The 18,676-nt window shown below is 35.7% G+C and overlaps 1 protein-coding gene across 1 annotated transcript in view; it reads left to right on the top strand.

The window, feature by feature from the left end:
* Positions 1-18,676, top strand: part of PKHD1 (PKHD1 ciliary IPT domain containing fibrocystin/polyductin) — a 256,453-nt gene that overhangs the window by 127,089 nt on the left and 110,688 nt on the right. Inside the window, exons 38-45 of the mRNA XM_087922428.1 lie at positions 399-504; positions 1,349-1,483; positions 6,040-6,175; positions 9,774-10,020; positions 12,465-12,639; positions 12,886-13,081; positions 16,894-16,959; positions 17,854-17,985. Of these exons, the coding sequence (XP_087778554.1) occupies positions 399-504; positions 1,349-1,483; positions 6,040-6,175; positions 9,774-10,020; positions 12,465-12,639; positions 12,886-13,081; positions 16,894-16,959; positions 17,854-17,985 (1,193 nt within the window). The remainder of the gene's footprint in view (positions 1-398; positions 505-1,348; positions 1,484-6,039; positions 6,176-9,773; positions 10,021-12,464; positions 12,640-12,885; positions 13,082-16,893; positions 16,960-17,853; positions 17,986-18,676) is intronic.

Raw genomic sequence — 18,676 nt, 5'->3', positions numbered from 1 at the left:
CGACTGTACCTTTTCTGTTTATTGTTTAAACAATTTTATCAATTGCCACCTCCAAATACACACCATAGATGTCATTTGTTTGGTAATCGCTAAATTACTCAGTGAATGCTAGTGTGTTTAAGGTATCAATCTGGGAACAGGGTCACCCAGATTCTAGTCCACCTTCAACCATGGAAGCTCTCTGAGACCACCTGAACTTACAGGTTGCTTGTTGTGGTGAAAAATAGCAAGAACAAGCACTATGTCTAATATCTTGAGCTCTTCTACAAATGATGGGATAGAAATCAAATAAATCAAATAAGTAATGCATATAGTTAAAACAAGTGCATCATCTGATATAAATTTACCTAGATTATTTTTGTTGTTTATGAAACCATCATTTACTTTGCTATAAATAGGTATGGACTCTTAATACATCCAACATATCACCCTCAAAAGGGAAACAATACAGAACCTGTTATATTCCAAAACTTTACTGCCTGGCAGTGCCAAGGTGGAGTGAAGGTACCATGCATTTTTTCTTCCTTGCCCTTCCCATGCATAATTCCCACTGATCCCATTTAATTTTTCTTTATTAAAGTATAATTAATTCTGTTGGCTATAAGAAGTAATAATATTTTGCTAGATAATGTCTCTATTTGAAAGGAAAATCCCCTGGAATAATATAGATTACTGTTACTGTTGTCTTAGTCTTCAGCAAAGTAATTGAAAATTCAATCTTCCTATTTAGAAGAAGACATTTTAAACAGGCAGTTTAGAAACAACAGAAAAAGATAAAAGGAAAGCTAAAAAGAAGAGAAAATGGTAAAATTGTATATTAGCAGCGTCATAATGCTGTGTTTTAAATAATTTTATGGTTTTTTTTAGTATTTAGTATTTATTTGATTTGTCAGTCGCTTACAAGGTACAGGTATAAGAATAAATATAGTTTTGAATACATTAGATACTTATAAGAAAAATAAAAAACAATACGACAGGGACAGTAGGCACAATATTTTTATTATATTAATTGTCTGCAAATAATTCCCTTCTTGTGTTCATTTTCTATATCCCAGAGCATATTATTATGCTTAGGAGAGAGAACATAGTAATACTGATAGTGAATGACTTTGCAGCAAAACTTGTGGAATATCAGTTTTGAATTTTTGTCTGCTAACATGCAAAACTAAATCAATAGAATTGGCATTATTTTAGATGATTTCTTAAAAATTCAATTTGTCTTATGAAGAAGGAGCACAGATTTGTCTTCATTTATTATTTTCTTTTAAACTGATGAGAGACTTTGTAGTTAGCATTATACTATATTAAAACAATGCTAATATATTATTTTAAAATATTATTCTATCAGATTATTAGCACCAGCAACCTTCAGCTTTGGAACTTCCATATTTCTTTTTGTAAATATTTTGGTATCAACATTGTGGAAAGTCTTGGAAACACTTCTGTTGTCAACAGTGTATTAATTGGGCACTTCCATGAAAAGGTATGAGGTTACAATTTTTTCAAAGAATTAAAGAGCCAAGAACATTGAATTAAAACCACAGCTTTTCAGTTGTTCAGGAACTGAATTTCTTTCATAAACCAACCTCACAGTTATGATTTGATAAAGTCTTAGTAGCCAAATTCTTTGAAATCCAAATCATGTCTATTCTTGAATATGATGTATGTGTATCAGAAAAGTAAGTATAATCTCCTGAATTACTATTTTCTGTCTTCATATATCAACCAACTTTAAATTATCCATCAAATAAAAAAACAACCTTTGGGTAATTTATCTTCAGTAATTTTAACATTTTTCTGTGAAGTTCTGTTAATTTGTTGGAAGTCACTTCATTCCAACTCCCACTCAAATTTTCATTGAGAGAAACCTATTACTCTCTCTATAGGTAATTTATAGAATATCACTTTATTTTATTTATTTATATCTCACTTTTATTATTTTTATATATTTACAGTATCCTTATTTGTGGCATCAATTCCCAACATAACAGTCTCAGCCCCATGTAAATTAACCTCCACTCCAACAAATCTACCATGATCATCAATCAATACAAGTTCTGGTTTTAGTTGAGGATTTTATATATAAAAAATTATATACAAAAAATGTATATTTCTGTTCTTTTTATGTTACAACTAAAGTCATTTTTTCACCAAAGGTTTTATAAATCAAACATTTTGTATCCTTTTTTCTAAAGCAAGTATTTTTTTTTACAAATGATTTAAAAAATATTTTAAAGAGCATTTGTTTGATCTATATTCCATTTTAAACTTTTGTAATTCATGATTAAGACAAAAGTTTTGAACAGTTTAAACTTGTAGAGTTCTTCCTCATAAAAGAACACAAAATAATCTTTAAAAACAATAGTCTCCTCTGTCTATATGAAGTTTCTTAAATCATCTCTTTGATAAGCTTTTGGCCAGATATTCTTAAAATCTTTAAAATTTCTTTTAGTTTTATATTGCAAAAAAAATGAATCTTATCCTGCTACAAAAGAAAATCTCCCTTAATCAGTAAAATAGTTACATCCAAAAATAAATAAGAAATGAGGCCTACTGGGCTTGTCTCAAGGTTGCTTTTTCAAAACGCAACTCAACTTTCTTTGTCCTTGAAGATATTTTATCTCTCATCCAAGAAGCTTCTTCAGTTCTGACTGAATAGTGGAGAATGGAAAGTTATGTATTTTTTGCAGTCTTCTGGTCATTGGCACTCTTTCTGAGTACTGGAGGTGTCATGGGTTTGTGAAATGGTTGGAGGTGTCATGGGTTTGTGAAGTGGTTGTTTTGTTTCTCTAATGTGCTGTACATTGGAGAAATAAAACAACCACTTCAAAAATGCTGGAACAACATAGAAGAACTAATCTATGAGGACAAGATTCAGCAGTCCATCTCCATTTGGAAGACAAATATAACTCTTTTGAAGACAGCAAAGTCCATATTATGGACAGAGAGGACTGCTGGTTTGAAAGAGGGGTCAAAGAGGCCATCTATGTTAAGATTGAACAGCCTTCTCTCAACAGAGAGGGAAAGATACAACACCACCTATCTCCTGTTTACAACATGGTCTTTTCAGCAGTTCCAAGAAGGTTCTACACCCACTGGCACTATTTAAGTGACCCTGAAGGCACAGATAAGCCTCCAAGTGGCCTAAAGGACTCTCAGACAGAGTGCTAATGACCAGTTGACTGCAAGGAATATAAATCCTTCCATTCTCACCATTCAAAACCATTCAAAAGAAGCTTCTTGGATGAAAAGCAAAACATCTTCAAGGAAAAAAGAAAGAAAGTCCAGTTGCATTTTGAGAAAAAGCACCTTTGGGACAACCATAAGCTGGGTAACTGAGAATCTCCATAGATGTATGCTGGACTTATTGTCCTTATAGGCTAGGAATCCCCAACCTTTTGGCCACTAGGAACCGCTTCTGTGGAGAGCGGTATTTCTGGGGACCAGATAAGGCATTGTTTCGTGTGCTGCCTGCATCCCGTGGATGGGCGTTCACTTGTTTGTGTGGCCTGGTTTCTGGCATGTTGCAGCCTGGTACTAGTCCAGGGAACCCCTGATATAGGCTACGTTGTGGCTGTCAGCATAGATGGCATTCCATGCCTCCCAGCTGTTCAACTTGCAACAAAACTCAAAAATATCTATTCCTTATATTTACTTATGAAGAGCAGCAGTCTGGAAAACAAGTGGGCTATTTTGCAACCTCTCTTTTATCCAGAGAGACTTCAGTGTCCAGCATTGGGCCTCTGGGTTCTATCTCTGAGTGATTGTTTCTACTCCTTCCAGGACCTCTAGTTCATCATAGCCTCACTGGAAGCTCTATTTTAAAGGAAATTTCCAAAAAAGAAATTGTATTTCATCAAAAAGTAGGACATTTTTTTATCATAGTGTTACTCTTGCCTCCTCTATTTGTCACCCCATCTTCCATTGACCTATGCTGCCTTGGCAATGATATGGCCAAAATAGTCCAGGATATGAAAATCTAGAGACAAGCATATTTCTCTTGGAATTATAAGAGTCCACATGACAAGATTTCTTCAAACTAATTTTCCACATATTCCAGGAATTTCACCATGCCAAAATATATCTCAAGGCAAGGGAGGTAAGATTGTTTTGCATAGGTGAAGGTTGGGAAAGTGGAACTTAAAATGAGTCTAATGGATGTAAAAAATGAATCTTGAAATAGATTTTAGTGTTAAGAATAAGAGCGACTAAATTTGATTGCTATAAGTGTGAAGAACGAAGAGAGAACTAGAGAAAGAGGAATGGGAGATAGGTAGAGGATTAGAATGCAGCTAACTTTTATAGCACTAATAAAATATTTTCTTTGGTTTTTCTGTCTCGGGATACTGAGCTTTTGAGTTCTCCCATATTACTTGTTAAAAGATTTTTGAGGCTCTCAGCTGTGCCTTGTTCCTTATAGCACCCCAGGGGGCTGATTATCTTTGATTATCTCATGATAAAGATGTCATAATTTACATATTAATTTATGTAATTCTAGCCTTTAATAATGACGTCTCTTTAACATCAGTTAAAACTTTATGATATTAATTTAACAAGAAAGCTAAACCTTCCACTCAGCAAACCCTTTTATGTTTAAAATATGTTTTTAACCAATTATTATTATTTTTTTAAATCCTATTTTTTGCATTAATTCAACACCCACTGAAAATTAACAGGAAAAACTGGTGAAATTTAAATGTGAGTCATGTGTGTACTCCTGCTAAATAGCTATTACAATTTAAAAGTAATTGTAATTTCTAGATATCTGGTTTTTTTTAAATGTAACTTTTGATTTATGTACATTTATTATTTTCTGACCATTACAAAGATAAGCTGTAAGCAAAACATAGAGAGCTTTAAAAACACAAAACATATAACATGGATAAACAGAGCCAGAGAACAGGCTCTTGATCAGGAGGTGCTTTACACAGTTGCTACACTCTGATCACCACAGCTTGACTACTGCAATGTGTTGTACATGGGACTGTCCTTGAAGAACACCTAGAAGCTTCAACTGGTCCAGAATATAGCAGAATGAGCAATGATGGGACTGCTTTGGTATGTCCATATAGCACTTTTGCTCCAAGAATTTCACCGTTTGTCAGTTTGTTTCTCAGTCTGATTCAAGTGTTGGCTATTACCTAAAAAACCCTCCATGTTGTAGGGCCTGGATACTTGGGCAACTGCTTAATTCTCACAGTATGTATCCATTTTGCCTGACAGGATTGTCACACTCTGGTTTCCTTCAATTAAACAGTGCCACCTATCAGAACCCTAGAAGCCTACTTTCTCAGTAGCAGGTTCTGCCCTTGTTATTGTTTAGAACAGCTATAAAGTCTTAACTTTTCTCCAAGGCCTTTAGTAAAGGTGAATGAAGGCTGCATTAGTTCTTTTTTCTAATCTTCTCCAGTTTCGGTCATCTTGCTTTTGCTTCTTATTTTTGCTTCTGATTGTAACTCTATTGGTGAGCCACACAGAATAGTTGGGAGTTGATTGGGTACAAATTTAATAATAAATAAATGACACACAGAGAAAAAGTATAAGAATAAGAATGAATAGGGTCATGTAATATGAATTTGTGGTGAACCAAAAGAAATTATGGTTTTTGAGGGAAGTAGGAGTATGAGAGTGTAACAGATGCAGCAGATGGACAAGAGTAACTGAGATTATAAGCAGTATATATATTTAATGAATGAATGAATGAATGAATAATGAGATTACTAGAACATCCATAGAAGATTTCCAAATTATTATCAAATTAAGATTATAATGGCAGGTATTTATTCATGCAGTTTCCAGAGCAAACTTTGACTTGGTGGTACTGTACTAAATGCAGTTTTGACTCTTCTAACCATGTCCCAACTTCTGCATGAAAAAGGCAGGATCTAAAATTATCTATAATGAGCTTGATGGATTAAGACAACTGTCTAAAACTAGTTTAAACATAAACATCTTATTCATTCATGCTAACAAACAACTTAATTTTACACAACTATGTTCTTTTCAAACATAATGCCAATTTCTACATTTTTGTGGCAGGATGGAAGCTGTATGTTGACAGGGCTGAAAACTCCTCAAAAGCATGAACTGTTGATTTCACGTACAACCTTTATGAACTTTGACAGTCACAACTGCACTGCAATTACTCCCTGTTCTGGCTGCTACCAGGGTCAGGGTAAGTTAGATTTTCAGTACTGAACATGGTCGTGATGAGAAGAACTAAGTGTGAAGAGCACTAAAGAGGATTTTCTACAAATCTTTTTGCTCTAATTAGTTCATAGAAAATAAACAATATATGTGTTTGTATGTATATGTATATATGTATTTGTTTTCTTAAGTTTTCGCGGGTACTTACATGTATGGCATTCGGCTTTGCTTGGGTATTTTCCCACGTCATAGTAGTTGTGCTTTTAAAGTTGTAGCGACGTTTCAGCAGAATCTCATCTGCCATCATCAGGCTTCTGTATAGTGTTCATCTGTGAGTCAGGCTTTTATAGTGGTTTCAGATTTAAATTTGGGGCAGCCTATTGCTGTGCCAGAATGGTTTTTTCTTCACCCTGATTGGTTGGGAGTCTTGGTCTGTGTTTATTGGTCTTGGAGTTCGCTGTGTTCTGCTTGATTGGTGTTTCTAATATCTCCTGTCTGCAAACACCTGGGCACAGACAGATCCCCCCTGATCCCTCCAGCTCAAACACACCCCAACCAGGCACCCAGATGAAACCTAGCTTCCTAACTAATGATAGCCGTCCATTTACCCGGAGCCAAGCTGCACAAAAGGCCTCCAATAAAGTAACACAATGCTGCCAGCCAATCAAGAGACAAAAAGAGCCAAAAAACAGACAGGAGATATTAGAAACACCAATCAAGCAGAACACAGCGAACTCCAAGACCAATAAACACAGACCAAGACTCCCAATCAATCAGGGTGAAGAAAAAACCATTCTGGCACAGCAATAGGCTACCCCAAATTTAAATCTGAAATCACTATAAAAGCCTGACTCACAGATGAACACTATACAAAAGCCTGATGATGGCAGATGAGATTCTGCTGAAACGTCGCTACAACTTTAAAAGCACAACTACTATGACGTGGGAAAATACCCAAGCAAAGCCGAATGCCGTATATATGTATATATATACATATATACATACATACACACACACACACACACACACACACACACACACATATCCAAAGGCTATGCATATTTTTCAAACAGGACATTTACATTTGCTGGTATATGGCACCAGAAGAGACCATGGAGTTGATGTCACCTAAGGACAAGCATACAGACTCTGTTTTCCATATGTAGAAGGTGAAGGTCTACCATGAAGAGCCTCTTTGCTCAATGGATGCTCTTCACATGATTGAAGTCTGCAGATCTATCATGTGGAGAGCCATAGTGAGTAGAGGAAGCCCCATGTCACATAAATTTACCTTTTATACACAGAGAGCAACAAGAGAAATTTGATCTAATTGATTGGCTAAATAAAAATAGAAATTATAAGTGTAATACTTCGGATAAGAGTTTTTAAACCCAAGAAGTCTTATTACACAGTAAACATATGTACTTTACTTTAAAATCAAGCACACACATCTCTACCAACCTAATTAATTTTCATTAAAAAAAAAAGATATAGGCCTATTTTGCAGTTCCCAAAGAATAGCAATAGCATTTAGGTTTATATATGCCCCATAGCATTTTACAGCACTCTTTGGGTGGTTTACAATGTTAAAGCTGTATTTGCATATGGTCCCCAATAATCTGGGCCATCATTTTACCAACCTTGGAAGGATGGGAGACTGAGTCAATCGAACTCCGTCAGGATTGAACTCAAGGCTATGGGCAGATTTTGCCTGTAATACTACATTTGAACCACTGCACCACCAGAATCTTGAATTACAACCCCAGCAATAACAACAAGAGAAAAGCTCTTTGTTGTTTAGCCACAAGAACATATTGCAATGCAAAAAATAAAATAAAATAGAAACTGGTATAGGGTTGTGTGCCTGAGCAGGGGATTGGACTAGAAGACCTTCCAACTCTGGTATTCTGTTAAAAAAAACAACAGAAGTTCAACTCATATATCCTTATCACCATTTCAATTTACCCCAGTCATACACAATTCTTGTTTTCACTGTTTTATGTTAAAATGATTCCATTTTATATTCAACACTCATGTTTTCACCACATATAAAATATATTGTTCTAAGATATAAACCCCACAGTCATTTGTCATATATGTATACACATATACACATATATACATACATATGTACATGCATGCCTTTTCAAGCAAACATACATAAAAACAAAATCACAAAAGAGAAAGAAAAAATTACATATTGAATAACATATAAAGAAAATAACAACAAAGAATTTGTAATTTCAGCTTGAACAATCTGATTTTGTAAGTCTTTAAAGAGGAAAACTAAATTCACCCACTTGTCAAATAACTTTTTCAAAAGGCAGAGGTAATACGACATTTTCCGATTAACAGAATATACAATTTTCTCAAAATTGGCTAAATTGCACATCTCTGAAAAGCCATCCAATCTATTATGTCTGGAATTATAGTATTTTGCCATCTCCTGTTGGATGCCACCTTTGTGCTTGACGACAATTGAATATAATTGCAGTAATGTTTAGGAACCCATCCTTTCCCATTAAAAAAGCTCTCTCCTTAGCTGGCTTCCATTCTGGCTAAGCAAACCTTGGGAGAGATGCTTTGTTTCAACAAGGCTCTGAGCAAAGCACCCCTTTGAAGATCCTTTGTGAAGCAATGCAATCCTTCACTTCTAAAGAAGAAAATGCTGCTTTCATGTTGATTTTGAGGCATGCTCAGAAGACTCTTTTGGCTTAGAGGAAGCACCAGAAGCACAAAGGGTCCAGCGGGATGAATGGTGCTAGAAACACAAAGTTCCTTGTCAAGGTACTGTTCGGCTGCCTCACATAAGCCAATTTCACTGTTCATGCTCATGGCAATTTTTAGTCTTTCCAAGAGAATTGTATTTAAATAATAATAAAAATAACTTAGAACTGTGTGGGGAAAAAAAAGACTCCTTCTTGGAAACAAACATCAAAGCTGAAATAGTAATATTAATAATAGCAACCATGCATTACTAGAACATATACTGTTTTTAAAATGGAGCCAGGAATAACCAGGACATGAAATTAGTGACTAGATTCACGTACCTGCTTATTTGAGATACCTGCCATTGGGACCAGAAAAAAAATTACTATCTCTTCTCCAATCCTTGCAGATTTCCTCTTGCTTGACAATTTCTTGGCTAAAATATGCATTCTAAAAACTGTTCAGATATTTTCGCTAATGGAAATGTGTGAAAACAGTCAATAGTTAGGAACATCAGACAAAAACCTGTGGAAATGCTTTACTAATGGAAGATTTATTTGATGGTGCTACAAGATTCTGTTTGTTTTTGTTTAATTTAAAGAGGTACAATTCTTTATTCCTACTTGAAGTTTAGTTTTTTGAGTTTTACATCCGTTAAAATCAAACAGTATAATCTTAAGCAGTATTTACAAGGGTGAATCGCTACCCCTGGGCACAGAAGCAGACTGGGTGATCTGAGGCCAGTCACACCCTCTGAGGCATAGCAAGAAGAAAACATTGCCAAGAAAACTGCTGTTGACTTGATCAACAACACCAACATCATATTCCAAATTTTTGAATCCTCAGGTTTCAATGGATGGGATTTTATAGCTTCCCTTAATTATCCTATAATATAGCATATTCCTCTTCTTTTTCAGGAGGTTTTACTGTCAGAACAGAACAAGTCCTCCTCCTCAATGCCCCAAACTGGCTATCATTTCCATTCCCTCACTGCGCCATCCTCAAAGATCTAGACGGCTCTCTCACAGGACAACCAGGAAGTCAGATCCTTCCTTCTCTAGATATACTTCCAGATTCCTGTACGACAATTGTCAATGCCAGTCAAGCTGTCAGTGCCAGTTGTTGTTTTGGAAATGTTATTTTTCATCGTATGTCTATTGGCCTGTAAGTTTTTGCTTTTGTTTTTCCTCATGATTAATTGTATAAAATTTAGGAAGTCACACTTTAGCAAGATAATAGGTTGCAAAAATAAGTTTCTGGCTTAGGAAACCTTGAGAAAACAATATGTTAAAAACATCCAGTACCACAAAAGTCATTTCATAGCGGGAAATAACACATATGAATGGGGTAGGCACATCCAGCAATTGCATACAGTGTAATTACAGGAAAAATGTAGTTTTTAAAATAAAAATACATTATGTTAAGGGTATAGGTCTATTGATGTTAGCTGATTTAAAGCAGAGGTGAAGGTTGTAAGCCATGTCCTAAAACCAGAAAATTCTAGTAGATAGACCTCAGAAGCGAACACTGGATCTTTTACATAGGTTTTAAAACTTGGGTAGATACATAGACATCCTTGAATAAACTTTTGGACTTAATTTAACATTTTTGGGATAACAGCATGTTGTCATGCTTTCAGTATTTGCCCTGATCACATCTTTTTTCTGCCTTGCCTCTATAACCTTATGTTCAACTCATCCCCAGTGTTTAAATGAGATAAGCTTACGTTCTTCTTAGTGGACAGATGTTAAAATACACCCAGGTGTTAAACTACACCCAGGTGTTAAACTACACCTTCTCCTCTTATTCTATAATAGTTCATGCATAGTCTCAATGTGTGAAAATCTGTCAGTCATTATCCTGAGGGGAATTTGGGTGACTGTAGTGTTTGGGAACAGAGATAAAAGAGACAGAGCAAGGGTTGGCAATTGGGACTATTGTTTCATGCTGGTATGTGTGTTGACAATTCAAGGATGAGAGAACAGTACTTCAAATCATCAATTGGGAAAGGCCTTAAGCAAAATGCAACTTGGACACTTGGGTGTCTACTAAACTATTACATTTCTATTTCTGAAAGAATACATTGCAATATTGATGCATGTTCCATTGGCCTCATTCGAAGCCAATTTCATTGTTGTTTTATTTTTCTTGAGATATATCACTGTAGCAGATTATTTCACAAAGGTAACAAACAGAAAGCATTTAGAGTAAAACACAGTGTTTGCCATAATACAAAGCGGGGAAGGGAGGGTGGAACCCCCTTAGGATAAGTAAGCTAATGGTAAACATAAACAGGAGGCTTAATATTTATTCTACTCATAGTTGTTGATTGGTTTAGCAAACCCTTTGTGAGCCATTTATGTTCAACAGTTCTGCACACTACACTTGAGATAAATTACATAACAGCTTAAAGAACCATGATGGCAAATTGTAACGCAGACTGTAAAGTTCTATCTACTAGTCATGCCAGTTTTCTGTTGCAAATTGCTTCTTAATTGAAACTTCTCTGCATATAAAAATGCAGAATTGCCAATCAGTCATCCAGGTTTTTCTCTTCTTTTTAACCCTTTTGAAAGGCTCCTGGAAGTTTGAGCCAAGGGTTAATTTCGCATTACCACTGTGGTTACCTCCTCCTGGTTTCTTCGTCAGAAAATCAAGAACAGATCTTAGAGAGCTACCTCCTCCTTTGGTAATGAAACACTTTCCCATTAATGATCCATGCAGGCTCCCTCAGCTCCTCCAAATTAAAAATGCTCATGCCCTCCTCTGCTCCATTAACATTAAAGAGAGGTAGATTGGTGGCTATTTAGGGCACAGTGAAAATCACTGGCTATTTAGAGCAAATTAAAATGGTGCTAATTATGGTGGTAGGAATGCTCAATTATGGTAGCAATATAGTAGTTCTATTTTGGGGCTAGCCTGACAGTATGAAGTGAAAGCATTGTTTGGAAAGATAAATATAATAGTCAGCTCATGATTTACCTGGGCATTTTGAGGAATCAAAATGATTTGTGTCTTCTTCTACCTATCCATGATATCCTCCATTGTTTTGGAACACCAGGGACGGAAGTGAAATTATTTTATTCTGATTTTAATGCATTTATCCAGTTTGGACCTCTCAGAATTAAATACATTGTATTAATTTAATTAAATACATTATCAAAATTTGCATTTTGTAGAATTCAGTAAGCAACTTGAAAATATATGGGCATGTTATTATTATTATTATGTTATTATTTGTTGCAAATGAATTCAGGAGGAGGAGCCCTACAAAACTTATACAAAAATTATTTGGTTTCTTTGATGGAAAATGAAAAAATGAGTAAAGCTGGGAATGATGGATTTATCTTTACTTCCAACTGCAAGAAGCTTGTAATTCCCAAAATAAAAACTACCAAGCAGTTTTTCTGGTATTCTTGATTCACTTGAACAAATCTGACTTGTCTACTTGAAAAAATTTTATGGGGAAGTGGGATATCTGAGCTTGCTGATCCATGCCTAAATACAGTATTTGAAGGGCAACGGTGGGCTAAAATACTGCATCGACATAGCAACAGTAAGTATCAAAGTGAATATTATTTAGAAAATAAATGTGAATTCTTTTTCAGAAAGTCCCCAATATTTTCATCAAATTTAACAGTAACTAATAGTCGGAATAAGGTGATCACTGTCAATTATGTGTCTGATACTTTATCAAATGCCAATGGCTGGATGAGTCTTCTTTTGGATCAAGAAATTTATACTTTGTCATTCAACAGTCCTCTGCTTCAAAGAAATTTGCAGGTAATGAAGGTTTGTTTGATCCATCAGTTGTTTCTCAGTAGCAAATAAATAGCCAAATCCAAAGATCAGTGCTCATAAATTAGGGGAGTGGCAAAGGTGAAACTTTGGCATTTATGAGTCTGCTGAAAAATTGCTGTCTCTTGTTCCTTCTCTCTTACACAAGCATTAAGGTATTTTATTGCAGTCCAGATATAATTCAAAAAGGAAATATAAATGTTTGCATGTCTCTTGTGTTCTACTCCATAGTACATAGCTACATTTGATAATTTTGCTGTTGGCAATTATCTATTATTGGAGCATGAAGGGTTACCAGTCCACAGTCAAGTTACAGTGTTTTGTGGAAGAAGGAAAGGGTCGCTACTCCAGGCTGTTCCTTCCCATAGCTTTCACAAGGGTTGCGACTGGTTTTTCAACAAGAAAACGAACAAGTTAACTTATTTAGGTAAGAGCTAAATAAGATTGTAAGATTGTAGTTGATAGTAATGCTCATTGAGAAGCAACAACTGCACACAGATGCTGGAATGGGTGAGGGACATCACACATTAACCACATTGAGTAGTGGTTCTTTTGTGAAGCAATTTGGAATTCAGACACTTCCTCTGAAAATTGCTTCTAGGTTGTTAGGCTTGCTACCTGCTATAGGATGCTGAATTTTTCTCCAGAATTAAAACCTCTTTGTGCTATTCCAGAAAGCCGAAGTTTTTTGAGAAACAGGGAGCACATAACAATAAGCAGTTTTATACTGTGCATGGAACTTGTTTTCGTGACTGAATCCTGGAGTTATCTGTGCCAATTTTAACCAGTATAGTAAATATTACTTGAAAAAGAACATGGCATGCCTAAAATTGGAGGAGTGATGTGAAGTTCCTTCATATGAACAGCATCACATAATAAAAGCGCCTTTTTCTAACTCAAGGAAGCCTGAAATGGGCTTTAGTCTCTCCCCTGGGCAGAAGAGAGAAAATGATTTTGTTACATAGTTCTTTACCTGAAAGAACTTTGGAATCTTAACTGCAAAAATAACAGAAGTTATTGCAAACAAACAGAGACTCTACAACTATTTCACCTAAGCTACATTTTTGGTCTGTTTGCATTTATCAATAAAAGTGTGTCATTGTTTGAACCATGAAGTGCTTTCTCTGCTGAAAGAAAATGTGGACTTTGTGAGTTCAGCTCTATTCCTTCTGAGTTTAATGGCCTAAGATCTTTCCAAGAAATGACCATCTGTGTTGTGATCGCTTTGCTATCTTTTAACATAATACCAGAAATTTTCTTTATTTTTAAATTACGGTGATAGTCTGGAAAAATAAATTAGTCAGCTAATTAATCCTATTTACAAGCTTTGTAGGATTCTTCAGCTGTCACTCACTTCCAGGCCCAAGGCTTCTAGTTTAGTGCCTATTCTCCTGTTCATGTGACTCAGTCTCCATGGCTACAGGTTGCATCTGCTGATACCCATACACTATTTACTGCTTAATTAAGAATTTCACGCTCAGCCCTTATCTGCGGCAGAGAACAAGAACATGCTGTTAAGAAATTCCAAATATAGGACACTGCATAAGGGAAGCCTTTATTGTAGGTCTGACTCTGTGGAGCCTCTTTAACAACCCTCTTGGCAACTGAGCTGCCACCTTTCAATAAAAAATCATTAAATGGGGCAGAGATAATGAGCATGACTCATATCAAAAGAAGGATGTTTGCTTGGGCTGAAGAGGGAAAGCTGTAAAAGCCTACCAGCCCTCACCACTTCAAAGGAGGAGAGGTTGCTCTGTCAGCAGGACCCAGAAAGCATCGTTTGTTTCTGTTTGACTTATGTAAAAGGTCTGGCATGTTAGAGCCCCGTCTTGCAGCCATGGGTCTCCCACCCCATCCTCCCGCCCCTTGATGCTCGTGTGTCAGCAGTTAGGCAGCTGGGCTCTAACCGTATCCACCCGAGTATCTAATCACTTGACTCTGTCTCAACAATGGACACTTGTAGGGGGTGGTTGGGAGGAGGTCTATGCAACAATAGGAACACAATTATTGCAGCTGCTAGGGAGGGTGATAATTCTTCTTAGGGAAACCAAAGGGACCTTGTTGAGGTGGTAGAGAGGGGAAACCTGAGTCTATTCTTAATAACCAGACTTTTGGAAGTACTTCGCTTTGCCAGTGGGGCTCCGGCAGCTGCTCTTGTTCTAACCTCCTCTAATAATTGTACATTCTGTCCGAGGTCAATTTACTTATGACCTCCTTCTTTTGTGCGGGTTAAAAGCCTTTTAGGGTGAATTGTTGAAAAGTGGCAGGAGTGCATTAAACCCTAAATTTAATGTCAATAAATACAGATCAGATGCTAGATCATTCACAGGCAGGCTCTGAAATTCACACAGTGTTTGCTTCAAACTGAATCTCACAGTTAAAAAAAAAGTCATTGTTATTCTGAAAGCTGAGCATGTGAAGGAAGACATCATGGAGACACAGCAGGAACTGTTCATCATTAACTTTATAGTTTTCCATCCTTAGTTGCTTTAGGAAGTATCACACATATTCTCAGATCTGAAGAGCAAGTTTAAAGGACAAAAAACTGATATACAAAATAATGCAGCCAATCATTGCACTTCAAAATGATTTTGTGCATTTGCCTTGATCATTTAGAAAATATTCTACCAAGTTACGGATAACTCAGGCAAAATATATTAAGAAACTCTTATCCAGTGACAACTTAAGCATATAGGAAAGTGTGTACAATCTAGTTATTTACTGACATGCATAATGTCAAAGGGATTCTACAAAACTGTCCGTAGGAGTAATTGCTTCCATCCCATAGACTGGCAGAAGACATATGTGCCAGGGTCAAAGGAGCCAACCTGTCAAATTCTGAAACAAAGACAATGAAGGACAATGAAAATGATCAGAAAACTTGAAATTAAGCTTGGTAAGAAGAGCTTGGAGTAATGTGGTACATTTGGGCTTGAGAAAAAATGATTAAGAGGAGCTGTGACCACACTGTTCAAGCTTCTAAAAGGTGCCACGAGAAGTAGAAGTAAGCTATTGTCCCAGATTGCAGATAATAAAACCATGCTTTTAATTTGCAGATATGTTTGAATATCCAGGAGTAAGCATTTTTTAGATTTGTATCCCATTTTTCTTTTAGGAGCTCAAGGCAGTAGGTGCAACAAACCTTCCTCCTATGTCACCCCCACCCCCAACGACAACTTCTTGGGGAGATAGGGTGGGCTAGAGAGAGTGAGTAGCCTGAAGTGACACTTGGAAACCTTGGATCTTGAAGTCTGACTTAAAACTGAATCAGGGTCTCTCTGGTGCCAATCCAATATCTTCACTGGTATATCACACTGGCTACACTTATTCTTCAATGCTTCCTAATAGCAAGAGTAGTTCAATAGTGAAATTAATTACCAAAACTCTGGAAATCATTTGGAGAGGGTGTCCTTTCAATCATCCTAGGTATCAATCCTGGCTGAAGTGTTTCTGTGCTTGCAAGATCAGAAGAAGAGGAAAAGACTTTGAAGATGCGACTTGAACATTCTGCATAGCACAATGATGTGATTTTCAGAATCAGTAAACTCTTTTATTAACAGCAAGTTATATTTCAGATTATTACTAGCTGACATTGTGCAATTAAGAAAGAACTTAAAGTTCTTTAAGTGGAAACTTAAAGTTTTGCAAAAGTAAAACGTAAAGATAAACTTAGGTGATTACGAGAGAGGGGAATCCAAAATGGCAAAAGCTTGAAATGTTCATTGGTTTAAGAATATGGATTGTTTGAATGGAGGAAAATGAAAAAGGCAGGAGCAGAATTGAATGGAATATCTTGAAAAAGAGCACATCTGTCTAGCTAAACATGTAAACCTTGTTTTGTGTGTTTTATATAGCATCCTTCAACCACATTTTGAATCACATTAACAGTAAAACATGATAAAAATAACTTAAATAATGGAGGAACAATTTTGCTTGGTTTCACAAGGAGAACATTGTCAGTGTAAGATGCCTGGGAAAACTTAACCCATCCTTTCCCAGGGATTACTATAACAAACAGCTCTTTCTTAGCACTTTTTCTCCTTAGCTGAGCATCTGACTCTTCAGGGTTTTTTTCTATAAGGTGTATTTAAACTACATGGATTCATACAATGCACATCATATTATGAATATTTCAAAACATGAGATTCCGCACAATTGAAGAAACTTTGTTTTATGGAATTAGAACAATTTTCAGCTTTTATACATCATTCTTATCTCTTACTAACTTTCTAAATTTAGTTACAGGGAGAGGCCTAATCCAAGTGATGCTTAAAGTTGAAGACATATTCCCTTTATCAGAACAGGGTATGTAAATTTAAAAATGTAGTCTTGTTTTATTCAGCATTATTCCCTCTAACTCATAGGATCTATTTCTTGGTACTTAAATAAACTTTTCTGTGTCTCTGGTCAGTGTTTTCTCTATACAGAAAATTTATATAAGAGCCATGTCTAGTTTCTGCCATTGATGCACATGACTGAATCACATCTATTCTATGCCTATTGCTGAAAATAACTTATTTAAACAATTATCTGGTAAATGAAAGAACTAGCTTTTGACACCCTACATTTGCTGTTTTTATTCTTCCTTCCTCTCTCTTTCTGTTCTTTCTTTCTTTCTTTCTTTCTTTCTTTCAATCATCCAACTGCCATTGGACTTGTGAATAGGAAAAGAAGCCAAGGAGAGAGAAATTAAAATGAATGCAAAGATTATAAAAGTGTGTTTTAGAAAGTTCAGAAGAAAAGATGATATTGCAATTAATCAATTAAGTTATTAATTCCTCTGTTAATTGAAATATAAGCCTCATTTACCTTCAGTCTAATTATTATGTTCTTTAAGATAATCTCTCTTATTTTCTTGCTTTTTTTTTTATTGATAAAAATGGTTAGGAGGGTAGTAACAGGGAAATTTATATCTATAATTTTGATTTTACTATATCTTAGTTAATTAATGCCTGGCATCCATTTAATCTATCTTGAATAATCCTATTACACAGGTAGAAATTTCAGACAACCTCTACTGAGAAGTGTATGTCCACTTAGAAACAAATGATTAAAATACTGGTTTCCATTTTGAGGAAGATAAACATTGTTTCCAAACATCTTGGTGAGGTTTGCCAAATCTTTACTGAGATAAGTAGGTAGGTAAGTAGACAGTCAAGCAGGCCTACATGCAAAAATAAATTATTTCTTTTTTCCTAGATCGAGTTTCTTCTTTTTCTCCTCCTATTTTCAGATGGTCCCTTGCTGAATCCTGGAATGATGTGGCAAAGGGCTGGGGTGGCTACAATAAAAGTATACCATCAGCTGGTGAAGATGTTATCATTTTACCAGGTAACTATATTTTGTTAATATACTATATTGTAACAATAAAGTCATTGTAACACGAGAGCTTGGCACATGAAAGATATAGATACCCAATCTAATACATAAATAGGAAAAGGCCAGTTCTAACTTTCTGGTTTCTTTATTGCTTTATTCTGCAAGTTAAATACTCATTTGCCAACCAATATCTCTGTGTACATTTTCATATCTTCTGACATCAAAAGATAAAATATGTATAAATAAATGAAAGGAAGTTGTTTACCCCAACATAACTACATATTCTCTCAGGAAATATTGCCTGTTTTGTAATTATTGGCAATCGTACCCAGTCATGTGAAAACAGTAGTCTTTTCTCAAGGCTATTGAAAATGCTAGAGAAGGCCTCAGAAGAAAGACACAGCAAACAAATTGGGATCACATTGCTTTGAGAAGGGGCACTTCACTCTAAACTTCACCTGAGTGAAGTGTGCTTCAAAGATCTGTACAACCTCTTGTATCTGTTGCGTTTCCTAACTGTTTTTCTTAGGGAAACATTTGATTGCAATAAAGCAGATATTGATTATTATCAATAAAGAGATCTGGATGTTTAATCAGTTTAGCCAATTTTTCAAACAAATTTCAGACTTTCCAAAATTGGAAACCATTTTAGAGGTCAGATGGCAAATGTTAGACTGATAATTTTTCCCATAATGAATTTTCA

This window comes from Pseudonaja textilis, chromosome 1 (assembly GCF_049901715.1).
Source record: "Pseudonaja textilis isolate UNSWEBS1 chromosome 1, rPseTex1.2, whole genome shotgun sequence".
NCBI lineage: Eukaryota > Metazoa > Chordata > Lepidosauria > Squamata > Elapidae > Pseudonaja > Pseudonaja textilis.
This window is presented reverse-complemented; position numbering and strand designations above follow the sequence as displayed.